This window comes from Lycorma delicatula, chromosome 11, assembly GCF_047948215.1.
Source record: "Lycorma delicatula isolate Av1 chromosome 11, ASM4794821v1, whole genome shotgun sequence".
NCBI classification, from domain to species: Eukaryota; Metazoa; Arthropoda; class Insecta; order Hemiptera; family Fulgoridae; genus Lycorma; species Lycorma delicatula.
Window position 1 is genome coordinate 78423522 of NC_134465.1, and position 15130 is coordinate 78438651.

The 15130-nt window shown below is 31.4% G+C and overlaps 1 protein-coding gene across 2 annotated transcripts in view; it reads left to right on the forward strand.

Moving 5' to 3' along the window:
* The window catches only part of LOC142332200 (N-acetylgalactosaminyltransferase 6-like), an 82716-nt gene that overhangs the window by 21848 nt on the left and 45738 nt on the right, over positions 1-15130 (forward strand). For both annotated transcript variants that reach the window (XM_075378489.1, XM_075378488.1), the window contains exons 4-6: positions 4615-4803; positions 5555-5732; positions 11308-11536. In XM_075378489.1, the coding sequence (XP_075234604.1) occupies positions 4615-4803; positions 5555-5732; positions 11308-11536 (596 nt within the window). The remainder of the gene's footprint in view (positions 1-4614; positions 4804-5554; positions 5733-11307; positions 11537-15130) is intronic.

Sequence of the window (15130 nt, forward strand, 5' to 3'; positions counted from 1 at the left end):
AAAATCGTTATTAATTGTTATATCCAATAATGCTAATGTTAATTTCATAATTCATGGTAAATTTAATATTTTCATCCAGTTGGTTGATCTTATTACATATTTTCTTCATTATGAATTTATTGCTTAAGAATGATTATAATAGCATCCACATATTATAAAACATGCAGGTAATTTGATGTTTTCATAATTATTCATGAAAATATCTGCCTTGACAACAGAAAGAGGTGATCCCATATCAAGTCCTTTTTGTTGTTGGTAGAATTTATTATTAAATTTTAAATAATTACAATCCAGGCATAGTTTTAATAGATCAATTATTTCATATATCCATTTAATTTGTAAATTTAATTTAGATAGTGCAGGCTGTATTATATTTATGGTTTTATTTATATCTATATTAGCGTACATATATTTAATATCTAGTCATGAGCTTAGTCAAATTGTTTATATTGATTTTAAGAATATCTGTTAGTTTATAACTGTTTTTTAAATTAGATTTGTTATTAATATCGTTGATAAAAATTTGCTTAACTGGTATGTCAGTAAGTCAATAAAGTTTATAAGTGGACGTATAGGCGTGTCAACTTTAAGAACTTTTGATAAAGCTTTGCGTATAGGAGTGCTGGCATTAGTAAATTTAAATTTCTGTTTGGTGCGATTATCTTTGAAGATTTATTTGCATTTTATAATTATGGAATCGGTGTCTTTTTTTGATTTTGGGAACAGGTTCTTTATTTCTTTGAATTTATTGCTATTTATGAATTTATTTGTTTTTTTTTATATTATGTTAATAATAACTGGAGTTTGACAATGAAAGCATTGTTATCTATCAGCTAATTTTTTATGTTATTTGTACGGGATACTTTATTAGTATATTTATATTTATAATATAAACTTATATTTATTGTCTCTATTATTAATTTTGAAAATATTATTTTTTGATAATTTTGTTTTTATTTGGAATTGATAAATTAAATTTGTATGAATTTTTTATAACATTAATTTCATCTTCATTAAATTCTATGTCCATTCTATTAACAATATTAGCTTCAATTGTATGTATCTGACTAGGTATATCATGTGATTATTCTTTAACACTGTTTGTTCTTTTCTGTTTATTAACTAAAGTATAAAATTTCTTGTTCATATTAGTGTATTTAGTTATTAAATTATTAATATTGAAATTGACTATTCTAAATATTTCATAAAAACTTTTGTGTCCCAACTCGTATATTAAATCTGCATGAAAAATATACAGTTCTATGTTACAAAATTGTTTCTTATTATAGAAAACTTTGATTTCATTCTTCAACCATTCTAATTGGCATTTATTTTTGGTTATTTCACCAGCTTTGGTGTTACTCCTGATGTTAATGTTAATATATTTTGGTGTTTATATTTTAAACAATTTTCATTGTATTTTTTTATTTCTGATAGTTTTATATAATTTTAACTTTAAATTGAAGAATTTCATTGACATTTTTCTGTGGTTAGGATTTAAATTGAATTTTTTAAACATGTCACCGTTGGTAAATTATAATTTAAATATAATATTGAAATCACCTTACCGATCGATTTTACATTTCCTATTACATTTTCAGCTATTCAGCCATCTTCAGGAGGACAATTCTTCGTATAAATAAATATTAAAATATAAAGTGTATAAATAAAATTTATAAATAAAATGAATCAAAAAAGTTATAACAACTGATTGTCAATATAGTAAAAATAACGTCTGTTTTGTAAGTATGTCACTGTTGTTATGATTATTGTGGAGTGGTGATGGGATTCAAGTTAGCCAACCTAACAAATGTTGTGTACTTGCATGTACAAAATATCATCCTCAAATCAAATCTGTTCATTAATTAATTTATTATTATATATGTGAAATTTCAGACGTTATTTTTACTAACTTTGTTGATTGATTTTAGTTATAAATTTTATTTTTACTCTATATTTTAATATTAATTTATATAAAGAATTATCCTTACTAATATTATAAATGTGATTGTGAGTTTGTATGTTTGTTACGCTTTCACACAGAAACTACTCAACTGATCATCATGAAACTTTGTACACATATTCTCAAAGGTATTGCGAAGGACATAGGACACTTTTTAGTAAAAACAAAAAAAAAACAATATTTTTTCAGGAGGGTAAAAAATTTGTATTGGTAGGTATGATCGTCTGACAAAAAATTTGACCAAATTCAACGCCATCTGGCGTTCCAGTAAGTAAATGAAATAAAGTGTCAATCCAACACTGTAATACCGATGGTCAAGTCACTATTTAATTGAGTATAGTGCTTCTGCTGTTTGGAATCCTTCTATATTTATTGTTATTCTTCTGTCACTTCTAAGCGATACTAAAACTTTTCCAGTTTTTGAGGTTAGATGCCTGTTTATTGTTTTACTTCTAACGCTATTTTCAGTTTTTAATCTGTTTTTTTCTAAAATGTTTCGAAAGCGCAAATCTAACCTGTCCAGGGATTCATCACGGGCCCGGGCGGCAAAAGTTGCTCGAACTCAAGAATCTTCCACTCACGCAGAACTAAGACGACAACAGCAAGCGAGGCAACAATGTGCTTTGAGGGCTGGTGAAACAACTTCTCAGAGACAAGATAGGTTAGATGAGCAAGCTGAACGCCAAGCTATCTTGAGCAGCTGAAACGTCAATTCAAACACAAATTCGTTTAGAAAGACAAGCTGACCAGCAGGCAGCTATAAGAGCGAGAGAAACTCCAGAACAATCGCAGGTGAAAAGAATTGTTCATGCAGAAATGCAAATCGCACGCCGTCGAAATTTCATGCGTAACAATTGGTCTGTATTTAATAATTCTGGATTTCAATATGATCCTTGACTTGAATACCATAAGCATTCTTTAATTGGTATTGGCTCAATGAATAGAAAATTTCAGAATCGCAATGCTTTGAAATGGAAAGATGAAACTGCTGGAATGTGCTGTTACAGTGTTAAAGTTTCTCTTTCCTTTACTTCCTATAGAGGATCCTTTGAAAACTCTATATTTAAGTGTTACATAACTCTTGCTTCCAAATGACATCCTATGGAGTAGATAAAGTAATAAGAATGCCCGGATTTTCACCAACTTTTACTGTACAAGGACAGATATATCATCAAATTGGATCACTTTTTCCAGCAGATAATGAACAGCATAAATTTTTGCAGGTGTATTTTACGGGTGATGAAAAAAATGAAGTAAACCGTCTTTGTCAGTATATTGAAGGACTCGAAAGAGACACAGTATTGAAAATTCAACGAATGTTACACAGCCACAATTTGTTGGTAAATATTTTTAAAAGTGCAATAGAAAACTGGCCTCCAGATAATTACATAGTGGTCATTCATGCTGATCGGACTGCACTTGGCGAACATGAGAGGCGTTATAATGCGCCGATGATCAATGAGGTTGCTGTTTTGGTTACTGGTGACCCATGCTCTCCACGAGACATAGTGTTATGGGCACATGATAATACGCCAAAATGCGTAGCCGATACTCATAAATTTTATGATGCTTTGCAGTACCCGTTAATTTTCAGTAAAGGTGAGCCAGGATATCATTTCAATATTCCAGTCATTAATCCAACAACAAGATAGCCAGTTCCCGATAAAAAAGTTTCCTGCATGGATTTTTATGCGTATCACATGATGCTTCGAGAGCATGACTTCAATCTCCTTTCGTGGTCAAGGCAACTCTTTCATCAATTTTTGGTACATATGTATATTAAAGTAGAGAGCGAACGCCTTCGTTACATTTCTGTGAACCAGACGAAATTATGAGCTGAAAATTACATTCATCTACAAGATGCAATTAGCGCAGATGGTAATATTAGACCTAACGACATACGCAAGATGGTTATTCTGCTTCCTGCTTTTGTGAACAGTCCCCGTTATCTGCATGAATACACTCAAGATGCTTTCTTATGTATGAACTTACGGCAGGCCTGGCCTCTTTGTAACTTTTACCTGTAATCCTTTGTGGCAGGATATAACTAAAGAGCTAATGCTCGGGCAAAAAGCCACTGGTCGACATGACATAGTTGCTCGCGTATTTCGTTTAAAAACGAGCGAATGAAGGATCATTTGCTCGTTTGCGAGCGAAGCCGCAGGTAAAAGCTAGTATAAAATATAATTCTTACTAGAGGAAATATATTAATTGATTCGTATGGTGATTTCAATATTATATTTAATTTTAACAGACTGTATGTAGATGGCGTGTAACAAGATTGTAGATTACTGTAGGCTTCTGCACAGGTCCCATGTTGTTACGGCTACACTAGTTTTTTCAGCAACCAATCAGAAACCAATTGCTTCATTGATATGAAATAAAGTATTATTCCACTGACCACTGTTCCTGATTGGAAGCGCCTCTATTTTTCTTCTAGAAGATTCTCAATTCGAAATCCAGTTAGGCTTGGCACTTCTTACACATCATAAAATTCATTTCTTATTGAAATATATGTTCAATATGTGCACCTGTTAGTTGCATCCAAGAATGAATATAATAAATAAAATAAGTTTCATTATGAATTACAAAGATTTATTTCTAAATGATATAAACAACTGACTATTCATTTATTTTATTTTCTGTTTCAGATATATGTAAAAAACCGTTAGATGATTATGTTGCTAAACATCTTCCTAAAGTAAGAGTAATAAGATTACCAAAACGTGTTGGACTTATAAGAGCTAGACTTGCTGGCGCTAAAGCTGCTACTGGTGATGTTCTTATTTTTCTTGATTCACATACAGAAGCAAACATTAATTGGTTACCTCCTTTATTAGGTATGTTTATCATCAACTTTTTTATGGATGTTTTATATTTATGTATACACATATTCAACATACTGGGATTTCCTAGTTCATTCAGGAATTCTCCTTACTTTTCCCTACAGTTAACATGTTAATTCTCTCCTAAATCATGTTTGAGTTGCAAAGCCATGACTGGTATGAGTGGATGCAGTTAATAGTGTTAAATAACAGTTCATGACATCTGTTGGGTGCATGGATGACAAAACATGCCATAAATAATGATTGCATTTTCATGAACATTTTAACAAAAATCTGTCTCTTAAAACAACAGTACTTGATCAGGAGGAACATGTATTTACTTCTAATAGTGTTAAGGCAGGCCACACAGTGAACTAAAGAAGGCATGAGTGTAAGTATGTATCATCATTAATAATCCGATAGAGCAGTTTCCATTAAATCTATTCAAAGATTGCCATCCCAAGGTGAAAAAGAGCATTGATTTCTAATGAATGTGTAATTTATTGCAGTTCACTAGTCAGGAATGTAATTTTCTGGGCTAATCTGAATCTTCATTGTTTACATGAAATGAAAAGGAATCTACCAATTGTCATTATGTGTGTTGAGAGGCATCATGATATGCAACGTATATTTGCCTAGGAGGATAGTATCTTCTCAGATATTTTGTTATTGATTTAAATTTTTCTTGTATTAAAAGTAATTTTTTTAACTTCTGTATTTTATGTTATTCTTATTTACTACTTACTGTTATATTTCATATTTTCAGATCCAATTGCTGAAGATTATAGAACATGTGTCTGTCCTTTTATTGATGTTATTGCCTATGATACATTCCAATATCGTTCACAAGATGAAGGGAAACGTGGTGCTTTTGATTGGGAATTATATTATAAAAGACTTCCTAGATTACCTGAAGATGATAAAAACCCTACTGAACCTTTTGAGTAAGTGTTCTTTTTTTTGTGTTTTTTTTTTCACTTAAAAATTTACTAGTATTTGGAATTTGATATTGTTATTCCCTAAAAAAAATTTGTCTTTTTTACCAAGATCTAACTTTATCGTTCTTTGTTTATATTAAAACAAAACTCTTGCAGATCTTAAATTAAAGAAATGGAGATCCAAATAGCTTGGTGATAGCGGCTCAGGATTTCTGATTTCAGCGGTACAATAATCATTTCAAATAAGGTTTTAAGGTTATTATTCATAAGATTATCCTCAGTTTCAGACTTCCTGTGTTAAGAATTTTTTTTGCTGTTTCTTTCAATATCTTTTTAGTTTTCCAGTAAAATCACAACCAAATATTTGTACACTCTAGCCTTTTGCAGGTAACAACCTGCAAAAAAAAAAAAATTCATTTATATTCTTGTGGATGAGAATCAAATCTAAATTTCTTTAACAGCGAGGATAAAGTAGTATTTTTGTTTTCTTGGTTATATGAGGTCTGTTCAGAAAATAACCAAACATCTTTAATTACTAACCAATGAAAATATTTAGTGATGTGCGGTTTTCAGCATTATGTTCTGCATAACCTCTTCTGTAACCACATTTTCTTGAATTGTTGATATCTCATTTAGTTGTATTATTGTTACTTGAGTATAACATGTTTAAGTGTTAATAGTGATTTTTGGGAGCAACGATACAACGTAAAATTTTGCATGAAACTGGGGAAAACTTTCACAGAAACGTTTCAACTTTTGAAACAACCTTACAGAGATGATGCTCTGGTCGTATGCAATGTTACGGATGGTTGTCACAATTTAAAAGTGGTCACCACTCAATTGAAGATGACTGTCGACTAGGAAGGCCTTTGACTTCAACTGATGACACCCAAATTTAGAAAATTAATGATCTGGTGCACACAAATCACCAATTGACTGTCAGAGAACTTGCACAAGAAGTTAGTATCGCAATTGAATCATGCCCTGACATTTTGATTGAAAAACTGAACGTACATCGAGTTGCAGCAAAGTTTGTTTCTCGTTTGATGACTAAACAGCAGAAAGAGCATAGAGTGGACGTTTGTCAGCAACTTCTTGAACAAGCTAATGACAATGAAACATTCATGCAAAGGATTATCGTGGGAGACAAAAGCCGGGCTTATGGCTACAACATCGAGACAAAAGTTTAATCATCACAATCGATCGGAAAAGATTCTCCACGCCCTCAAGAAAGCACGTCAGTCTCAATGTGATGCTCTTTGTTTTTTCAGTTTTAATGGAATTATACATTTTGAGTTCTTGCCTCAAGGGGAAACAGTGAACTGAACGTACTATCAAGGTATTTTACAACAGTTACTTGAAAAAATCCGCAAAAAGAGACCAGAGTTGTGGCGAGAACTCATGGTTCCTTTACCACGACAATGCGCCTGCACACTCTGCTTTGTACCAAAAATCAGATGACTGTCCTCCCTCACCCTCCCTATTCGTGAGACCTCCTGGATCCTTAAGATTTTTTCTTATTTCCGAAATTAAAATCATAATGAAAGGATGCCATTTCGAGATTATTGATGACATTAAAGCAAATTTGTCACGGACCTTAAAGTCCATTTTAAATGAAGCTATCCATGACTGCTTCGCGAAGTGGAAACACCGCTGGGAAAAGTGTGTGAATAGGGGAGGAGATACTTTGAAGGGGACAAAAACCAAATAATCTGTAACAATTAATAATAAAGATTTAAAAAAATAATGTTTGGTTATTTTCTGAACACATCTCATACATACTATGTAGCAAGATATATTTTATAAGGGAAAGTAAGCTAATCAGGTTAAATTTTGGGTGTTGGAGATTTTACATATCTTATATTCTATGACCCTCCCTTTAACCATAAATCACAATTCTAGAACTGAAAAGTTCCAGAAGAATGTACGTGTGTTAGCCTGCTCTTTTACTTAGTATCTCCAGACCAGAAATAGATTTGGATGAAATTTGACATAATGATATGAAGCACCATATAAGCTTCTATATATGAAGCACTGATATCGTTCAAGGGGCACAGAGGTATGGATTTCATGGGTTCTACATCCCAAAATTTTACTAAAGGGTTGGTACATTTTTTCACATATACTCTTTCGGTGCAAAATTCTGATGAGTTTTGGTCTTATTCAAACCTTTATAAAAAGGGATAGGGGGAAAAAATTTTCTTTATTTTGTTGTTTCTGGATGCCATTGCATGATAGAGACACTTTGGTTATTTATTTGGTCACTCATTCAGGATTGGAGAAAAATAAGTCTGATTCATTTTTTCATTAGTTGAGGTTAAGTAAATCAGTTTTGATAAAAATTTTCTGACTGGTAATTGATGTTTGATTTTAATTGCAATTGATGAAGGGAGTGAAGAGATGTGGTCAGTATGAGCCCTGCATCTCAAAATTTTATTTAAAGAGTTGAATTTCTTTTTTTGTAATTTGTTGCTCATACACTTTCATACTTTAGTCTTCCACTTAATTTCCCTCCTAAAAATAGTTGTCTTCAAGTCAAAACCTTTGGTAGCCAGAGTTGTAAAACTTTCCTGCCAAAGCCAGAAAAGCTCTGCAACTCTGCCAGGTTTTTTTTCTTAATTGCCTGGATCATAAGAAATTATTATTTCTAGTGCGAAAGTGATTAACATTTCATCAAGAAATATGTAAAAAGGCGATCTTTTTCCCCAGTTTCAGGTAGTACATTCAGGTGATTATCCGGTTTCAAAAATGTTTGCTGCAGCCTTTATTACTTCTCTTAGCTCACTCCCATGAGAACCATCTTTTAAGTCAAGACTGTTTTTTTATAAAAATTCTTTAATAAATTAATAAATAAAAAAATTAAACATTTTATTTTTTATTAAAAATATATACATAAACTACATAATCATTGTTAATTTGCTGCCAGTCCATTTAACCATTGACAGTCTGTTTTAGTCTGTCACTACTTATCAGTGAACAATTACTTCTTAAGTTTAAATGGATGGAAATTCTTGAAGCTAAATCTGGACTGTGTAATGAGTAACTAAAAATCCCAGTTTGAATTTTCCCAGGAATGACACCACAGTTGCAGAACATGTACATGCTAATATGAACGGATGATCCACTTAAACACTACAGAATGCTTTTTGTCAGCAGTATCATTACTGATTTTAGACAGTTTTGTACAACTCCTGAACTTTTTCCAGAGTCAGTAGTAGTAGTAGTAGTCTTTAGAGCATGAAGTTGTTGAACAGGAAATTGAACTATAATCCCGTTCCAGATCAAGATATCACATTATTATCCCTGCAGACAGATTTTTCCTACATGTTCGTGGATTTTTTTAATGTGATTTGAAATTTTACATTTATCATCAGGAATGAATCTACATAACATTGCACGTTAAATTATATGGATGATATGTAAAGATTTGTTGAAGGCTTTAGCTTTCTTGATCCATAACAAACTAATAAATTAAAATACATAAATTAAAATCTAATAATGTGTTAAACAAAGATGGTACACCAATAAATTAAAATACATAAATTAAAATCTAATAATGTGTTAAACAAAGATGGTACACCAATATATAATACGAAAAGTAAAGTCAATAGATGGGTGGAATATATTGAAGAGTTATACGGAGGAAATGAATTAGAAAATGGTGTTATAGAGGAAGAAGAGGAAGTTGAGGAGGATGAAATGGGAGAAACAATACTGAGATCTGAATTTAAGAGAGCATTAAAAGATTTAAATGGCAGAAAAGCTCCTGGAATAAACAGAATACCTGTAGAATTACTGTGCAGTGCAGGTGAGGAAGCGATTGATAGATTTTACAAACTGGTGTGTAATATTTATGAAAAAAAGGGAATTTCCATCAGACTTCAAAAAAAGTGTTATAGTCATGATACCAAAGAAAGCAGGGGCAGATAAATGTGAAAAATACAGAACAATTAGTTTAACTAGTCATGCATCAAAAATCTTAACTAGAATTCTGTACAGAAGAATTGAGAGGAGAGTGGAAGAAGTGTTAGGAAAAGACCAATTTGGTTTCAGGAAAAGTATAGGGACAAGGGAAGCAATTTTAGGCCTCAGATTAATAGTAGAAGGAAGATTAAAGAAAAACAAACCAACATACTTGACGTTTATAGACCTAGAAAAGGCATTCGATAACGTAGACTGTAATAAATGTTCAGCATTTAAAAAAAATTAGGGTTCAAATACAGAGGTAGAAGAACAATTGCTAACATGTACAGGGACCAAACAACAACAGTAATAATTGAAGAACATAAGAAAGAAGCCGTAATAAGAAAGGGAATCCGACAAGGATGTTCCCTATCTCCGTTACTTTTTAATCTTTACATGGAACTAGCAGTTAATGATGTTAAAGAACAATTCAGATTCGGAGTAACAGTACAAGGTGAAAAGATAAAGATGCTATGATTTGCTGATGTATAGTAATTCTAGCCGAGAATAAAAAGGATTTAGAAGAAACAATGAACGGCATAGATGAAGTCCTACGCAAGAACTATCGCATGAAAATAAGCAAGAACAAAACAAAAGTAATGAAATGTAGTAGAAATAACAAAGGTGGACAACTGAATGTGAAAATAGGAGGAGAAAAGATTATGTAGGTAGAAGAATTTTGTTATTTGGGAAGTAGAATTACTAAAGATGGACGAATGAGGAGCGATTTAAAATGCCGAATAGCACAAGCGAAACGAGCCTTTAGTAAGAAATATAATTTGTTTACAACAAAAATTAATTTAAATATCAGGAAAAGATTTTTTAAAGTATATGTTTGGAGTGTCGCTTTATATGGAAGTGAAACTTGGACAATCGGAGTATCTGAGAAGAAAAGATTAGAAGCTTTTGAAATGCAGTGCTATAGGAGAATGTTAAAAATCAGATGGGTGGATAAAGTGACAAATGAAGAGATATTGCGGCAAATAGATGAAGAAAGAAGCGTTTGGAAAAATATAGTTAAAAGAAGAGACAGACTTATAGGCCATATACTAAGGCATCCTGCTTTAATATATTAAGTCGCATATTAAGTCACATATTAAGTCGCTTTAATATTGGAAGGACAGGTAGAAGGAAAAAATTGTGTAGGCAGGCCACATTTGGAATATGTAAAACAAATTGTTAGGGATGTAGGATGTAGAGGGTATACTGAAATGAAATGACTAGCACTAGATAGGGAATCTTGGAGAGCTGCATCAAACCAGTCAAATGACTGAAGACAAAAAAAAAACAAACTAATGTAGATAGTAGTCATTGTAAAAAGGTGAAGAAAAGTGTGCTAAATTAAAGGAGCTTTTATTTCATTGGATGTAATCAATTTTTTTTTAACTTTACAAGGTATTAATAAAACTAAATTCAAAACTTTATGAAGAAGTGTAGGTGCAAGGTGAATATGTACAAGAAAAGTATTTAACAAATTACGAGTCATTTTTAATTTGTTACGTCGGTAAAGATAAGCTCCCACTTCTTTGTTTGCATTTCTTTTTTTAAATGATATATTCTGTTTGTATATAATTTATTAATATGTAAATTTTTTATGATTATGTATTTTTTTTAACAGGAGTCCTGTTATGGCTGGAGGATTATTTGCAATAAGTAGTGAATTCTTTTGGGAATTAGGAGGTTATGATCCTGGTCTAGATATATGGGGTGGTGAGCAGTATGAATTATCATTTAAAATATGGCAATGTGGTGGTAGAATGGTTGATGCACCATGTTCACGGGTTGGTCATATTTATAGAAAATTTGCACCATTTCCTAATCCTGGCATTGGGGATTTTGTCGGAAGGGTATGTTATTTTATTTCTTTTAAATTTATCAATGCTTAATATGCTTAAACTTGCCCTGTTTTCTTTTTCATTAATTTGAGTTTAGTTTTCCCAGTTTTCTATACTTTTGTCCACTTCTGTCTTTCTGTATATATTGTAACTTGATCCTTAAACAATTTTGTTTTGTACCTATGCGTTAATTATTTTTTCTTTGGAAAGAAATGCATGTTCTACTTATAATGTATAGATAATAGAATTTATATATTTTTTTTTTTAATATATATATATTCAACAAAAAAACTTAACCACCAAACACAATAACAGAAAAACCTAAATAAAACTAATACCAGTTGTTAACTTTAGAGGAATCCTGCATCATTAGTTGGTACATAACTCGATAATTATATCAAAAAATAACAAAAAAGAAATAAAAATTTAGAAAACATAAACTCTAGCAACCACAAAATTTATAACACACTCCACTGACATTACTAGAATGATGTAAATTTAAAACCTCACACAACTATATTTGTAAACATTGTTGCCAACTGCTACAACCCAATATGTCTTTAATTAAAATATCATCTTCAAATAAAAGATCTGTTGGTTAATCATTAGATACTTTTATTTAAATTTATAAATATAATATTTTTCAAATATATCCATTTCTTTATAGTTATAAATTTCCAAAATTTCTAAATTATTTTTGTAATCAGCAACATTAAACATATCTATCTTTCTGTTTCTGTAATCATAGAAATGTTCCATAAACCTATTTCTTAAAAGATCTGTTACCAATATAAATTCCACTTACTACATTCATTATATTTAATTTTATATATTCCCCTTAAATCCTCTCCATCATTTTTATTGTTATTCCTTAAATATTTTATAATATGGTTATTTGGTTTATATGCTTTTTTCATTTATTTTTATTACAAACATTATTAATTTTTTCTGTTATTTTATTTGTGTAATTAAATTATAAGAAAATACTGTTACTAATCTTTGTGTGTTATTTTCTTGTTGCAATTTTGTAAAACTATCATGGTACTTTATACTGGAAACCATCGAACCATTATCGTACTTATCATCGAAACCATTAAGTACTACTAATTATTTTACTTCATCTATTTCTTTTTTGAGTTTATTTTAATTATTTATTTTTTGGCACCATAGATGATAGAAATTTACACATATTGTAATACTATTTATCTTGGATTTTCTATAAGCTGATGTTTCTGTAATATTGTTTATGTTTCAGTTTCAATATCTAAAAAATGTATTTTTCTGTTCTGTTTCATTTCACATGTAAATTTTAAATCTTCTTTATAATTATTGAGTATTTAAAATGATCAAATGTTGTTCATCAGTTACACAGGTTAACAAAAAAAAAAAATAATAATTTGGAACTCTGATAAAAGTAGCTGAACTCTAATAGAATGCATATTTTATGCTGAATCTTAAAATTTCACTTTTTATCATCTAGCAGTAGTCGCTCATCATAGGTTCATCCTGTCTGCCTTGATAACATTGTTCCAAATGCAATATATCTTGGTGGAACCTTTCTCCTTGTTCGTCGCTGGTGTCACCCAAGTTTAAAGGGAAAAAGTAAAAAATTAGAATGTAAAAAATGAATTTTCAGTAACATTTTGCAACCTAAATTTTTGTAGTTCACTAAGAGTTCATTTATAAGCTGATAATGGTTTTCAGCTTTTTTGTTTCTAAGAAAACCAGTAACTACATCTTTGAGTGACTTCCATGTTGCTAGTTCTTTAGGAATCAGTTTGCTGTTAAATATATTTTCACGAATTAATTTTTTTATTTGTGGCCCAATGAGTATTTCCTCTTTTAATATGGATACACTTAATCACAAAAAGCCTCAGCCAAATATTTAAAGCCGTCTTTCTTATCTAATGCTTTTAAAGAATTCTTCATCAAGCCTAGTTTTATGTATAGAGGTGGTAAAATAATACGATCTATTTTGACAAGTGGAATATTGACAACACATTCCTTTCCTGGGGTAAACTGATTTCTATTTGGTCAGTCTTTAACTGCATAGTATTTATCTGTAGAAGATAAATTATCCTGCAAACACAAGAAACACATATATTTTGTTAAGCCACTCTGGAAACCAAGAAGCGCTATCGCTTTCAGGTCAGCAATGATTCACTATGAGTATTCATAATATTTAATAGCTTTTAAAATTTTTGAAATACTTTCATATGTTTCTTTCATTCCTACAGCATGTGCTACCATTATAGAAAAAAACTTATTTCAGTTAAGCAACAAAACTACTTTCAAGCTTCTTTTTAATGAGTAACACCAATCATGATTAACATATTCGATGTCCAGTTCAGACATTAGCCTCCTATCATCGTGGCAGGAAAAAATTAAACCATTTCTTCTAAAGTATTTCAGTAAATTCTTATTTTGATTTCTATAAACTGAAATTTTAGTATCCTTGTTTAATAAATTCCATTCTTGAAGACGTGAACCTAGAAGTTCTGCATGTTGCTTGGACAAATACAAGTCATGAATTAGGTTGCCCAGTTTTGCTTGTGTAATAAGATGAGGTTCAGTATTTGAGTCTTCTGGAATGTAATTAATTTCTGTTGAAGTTGAAGATTCATCGGTTGAGCCATCTGGGAATAGGAAATTTCATTCCAAGAAGTTGGAACAATCAAAATCTGTAAGTCGACACCATGAAGTCTCATTGCTAAAGGAACATTTGGATATGCAATACTGCTTCTATTGTTTGAATTGAAATTGGTAACATTTGTTAAGCAAAATTAGCAGTCATAACTGTTAGTAGGCTCTCAAAAAATCATAGGTACGCCAAAAGGCAAATGCTCTTTTTTCATTTTAACCACCGGATTAGTTTAACGTAGCACTTGATGCATGCTACATGTGGAAGCTAGGATTTATCTTTGTCTCCCAAAGAACAGCAAAAATAATGTTTGTAAGCAGTTACAGCGAATTTTATACTGGTTTTCACTGACTTTTCATGGTGAATTAACCGATTCACGGAAGCGGATCAGTTAATTTGATAGTAAGTTACGGTAAGTTTGGTTGTAAGTTACGGTTGGTGGTCGTGGTTGGAAAAGGCCAAATGAAGGTGGTAGTAGATTGTGTAAATACACTGATGGTAATGTCTGCCAAGGTGTTTGCATTGGTGGCATCCTGACAGAGGCCACACTCATGACTGTGTTGTGCTATCAAGTTTAGAGGATCTAAAAGACAATCTCAGGCAAAGCTCATTAGGATTAGGAACAGAGGTAATCGAGTCCTAGTAAAGTCAGTTATTTTTATATGGATTTGAATACTAGATCGTGGATACCGGTGTTCTTTGGTGGTTGAGTTTTAATTAATCACACATCTCAGGAACGGTTGAACTGAGACTGTACAAGACTACACTTCATTTACACTCATACATACCATCCTCATTCATCCTCTGAAGTAATATCTGAACAGTAATTACTGGAGGCTAAACAGGAAAAAAAGAAGGAACAGAGGTGGTGGTATGGCAGTCGAGATCATCACAAGGCGGGTTTCTTTCCCTACGGGGTCAGGATGTTAAAAATTAATAAATAATGATTCTGGGATGTTAGCGGG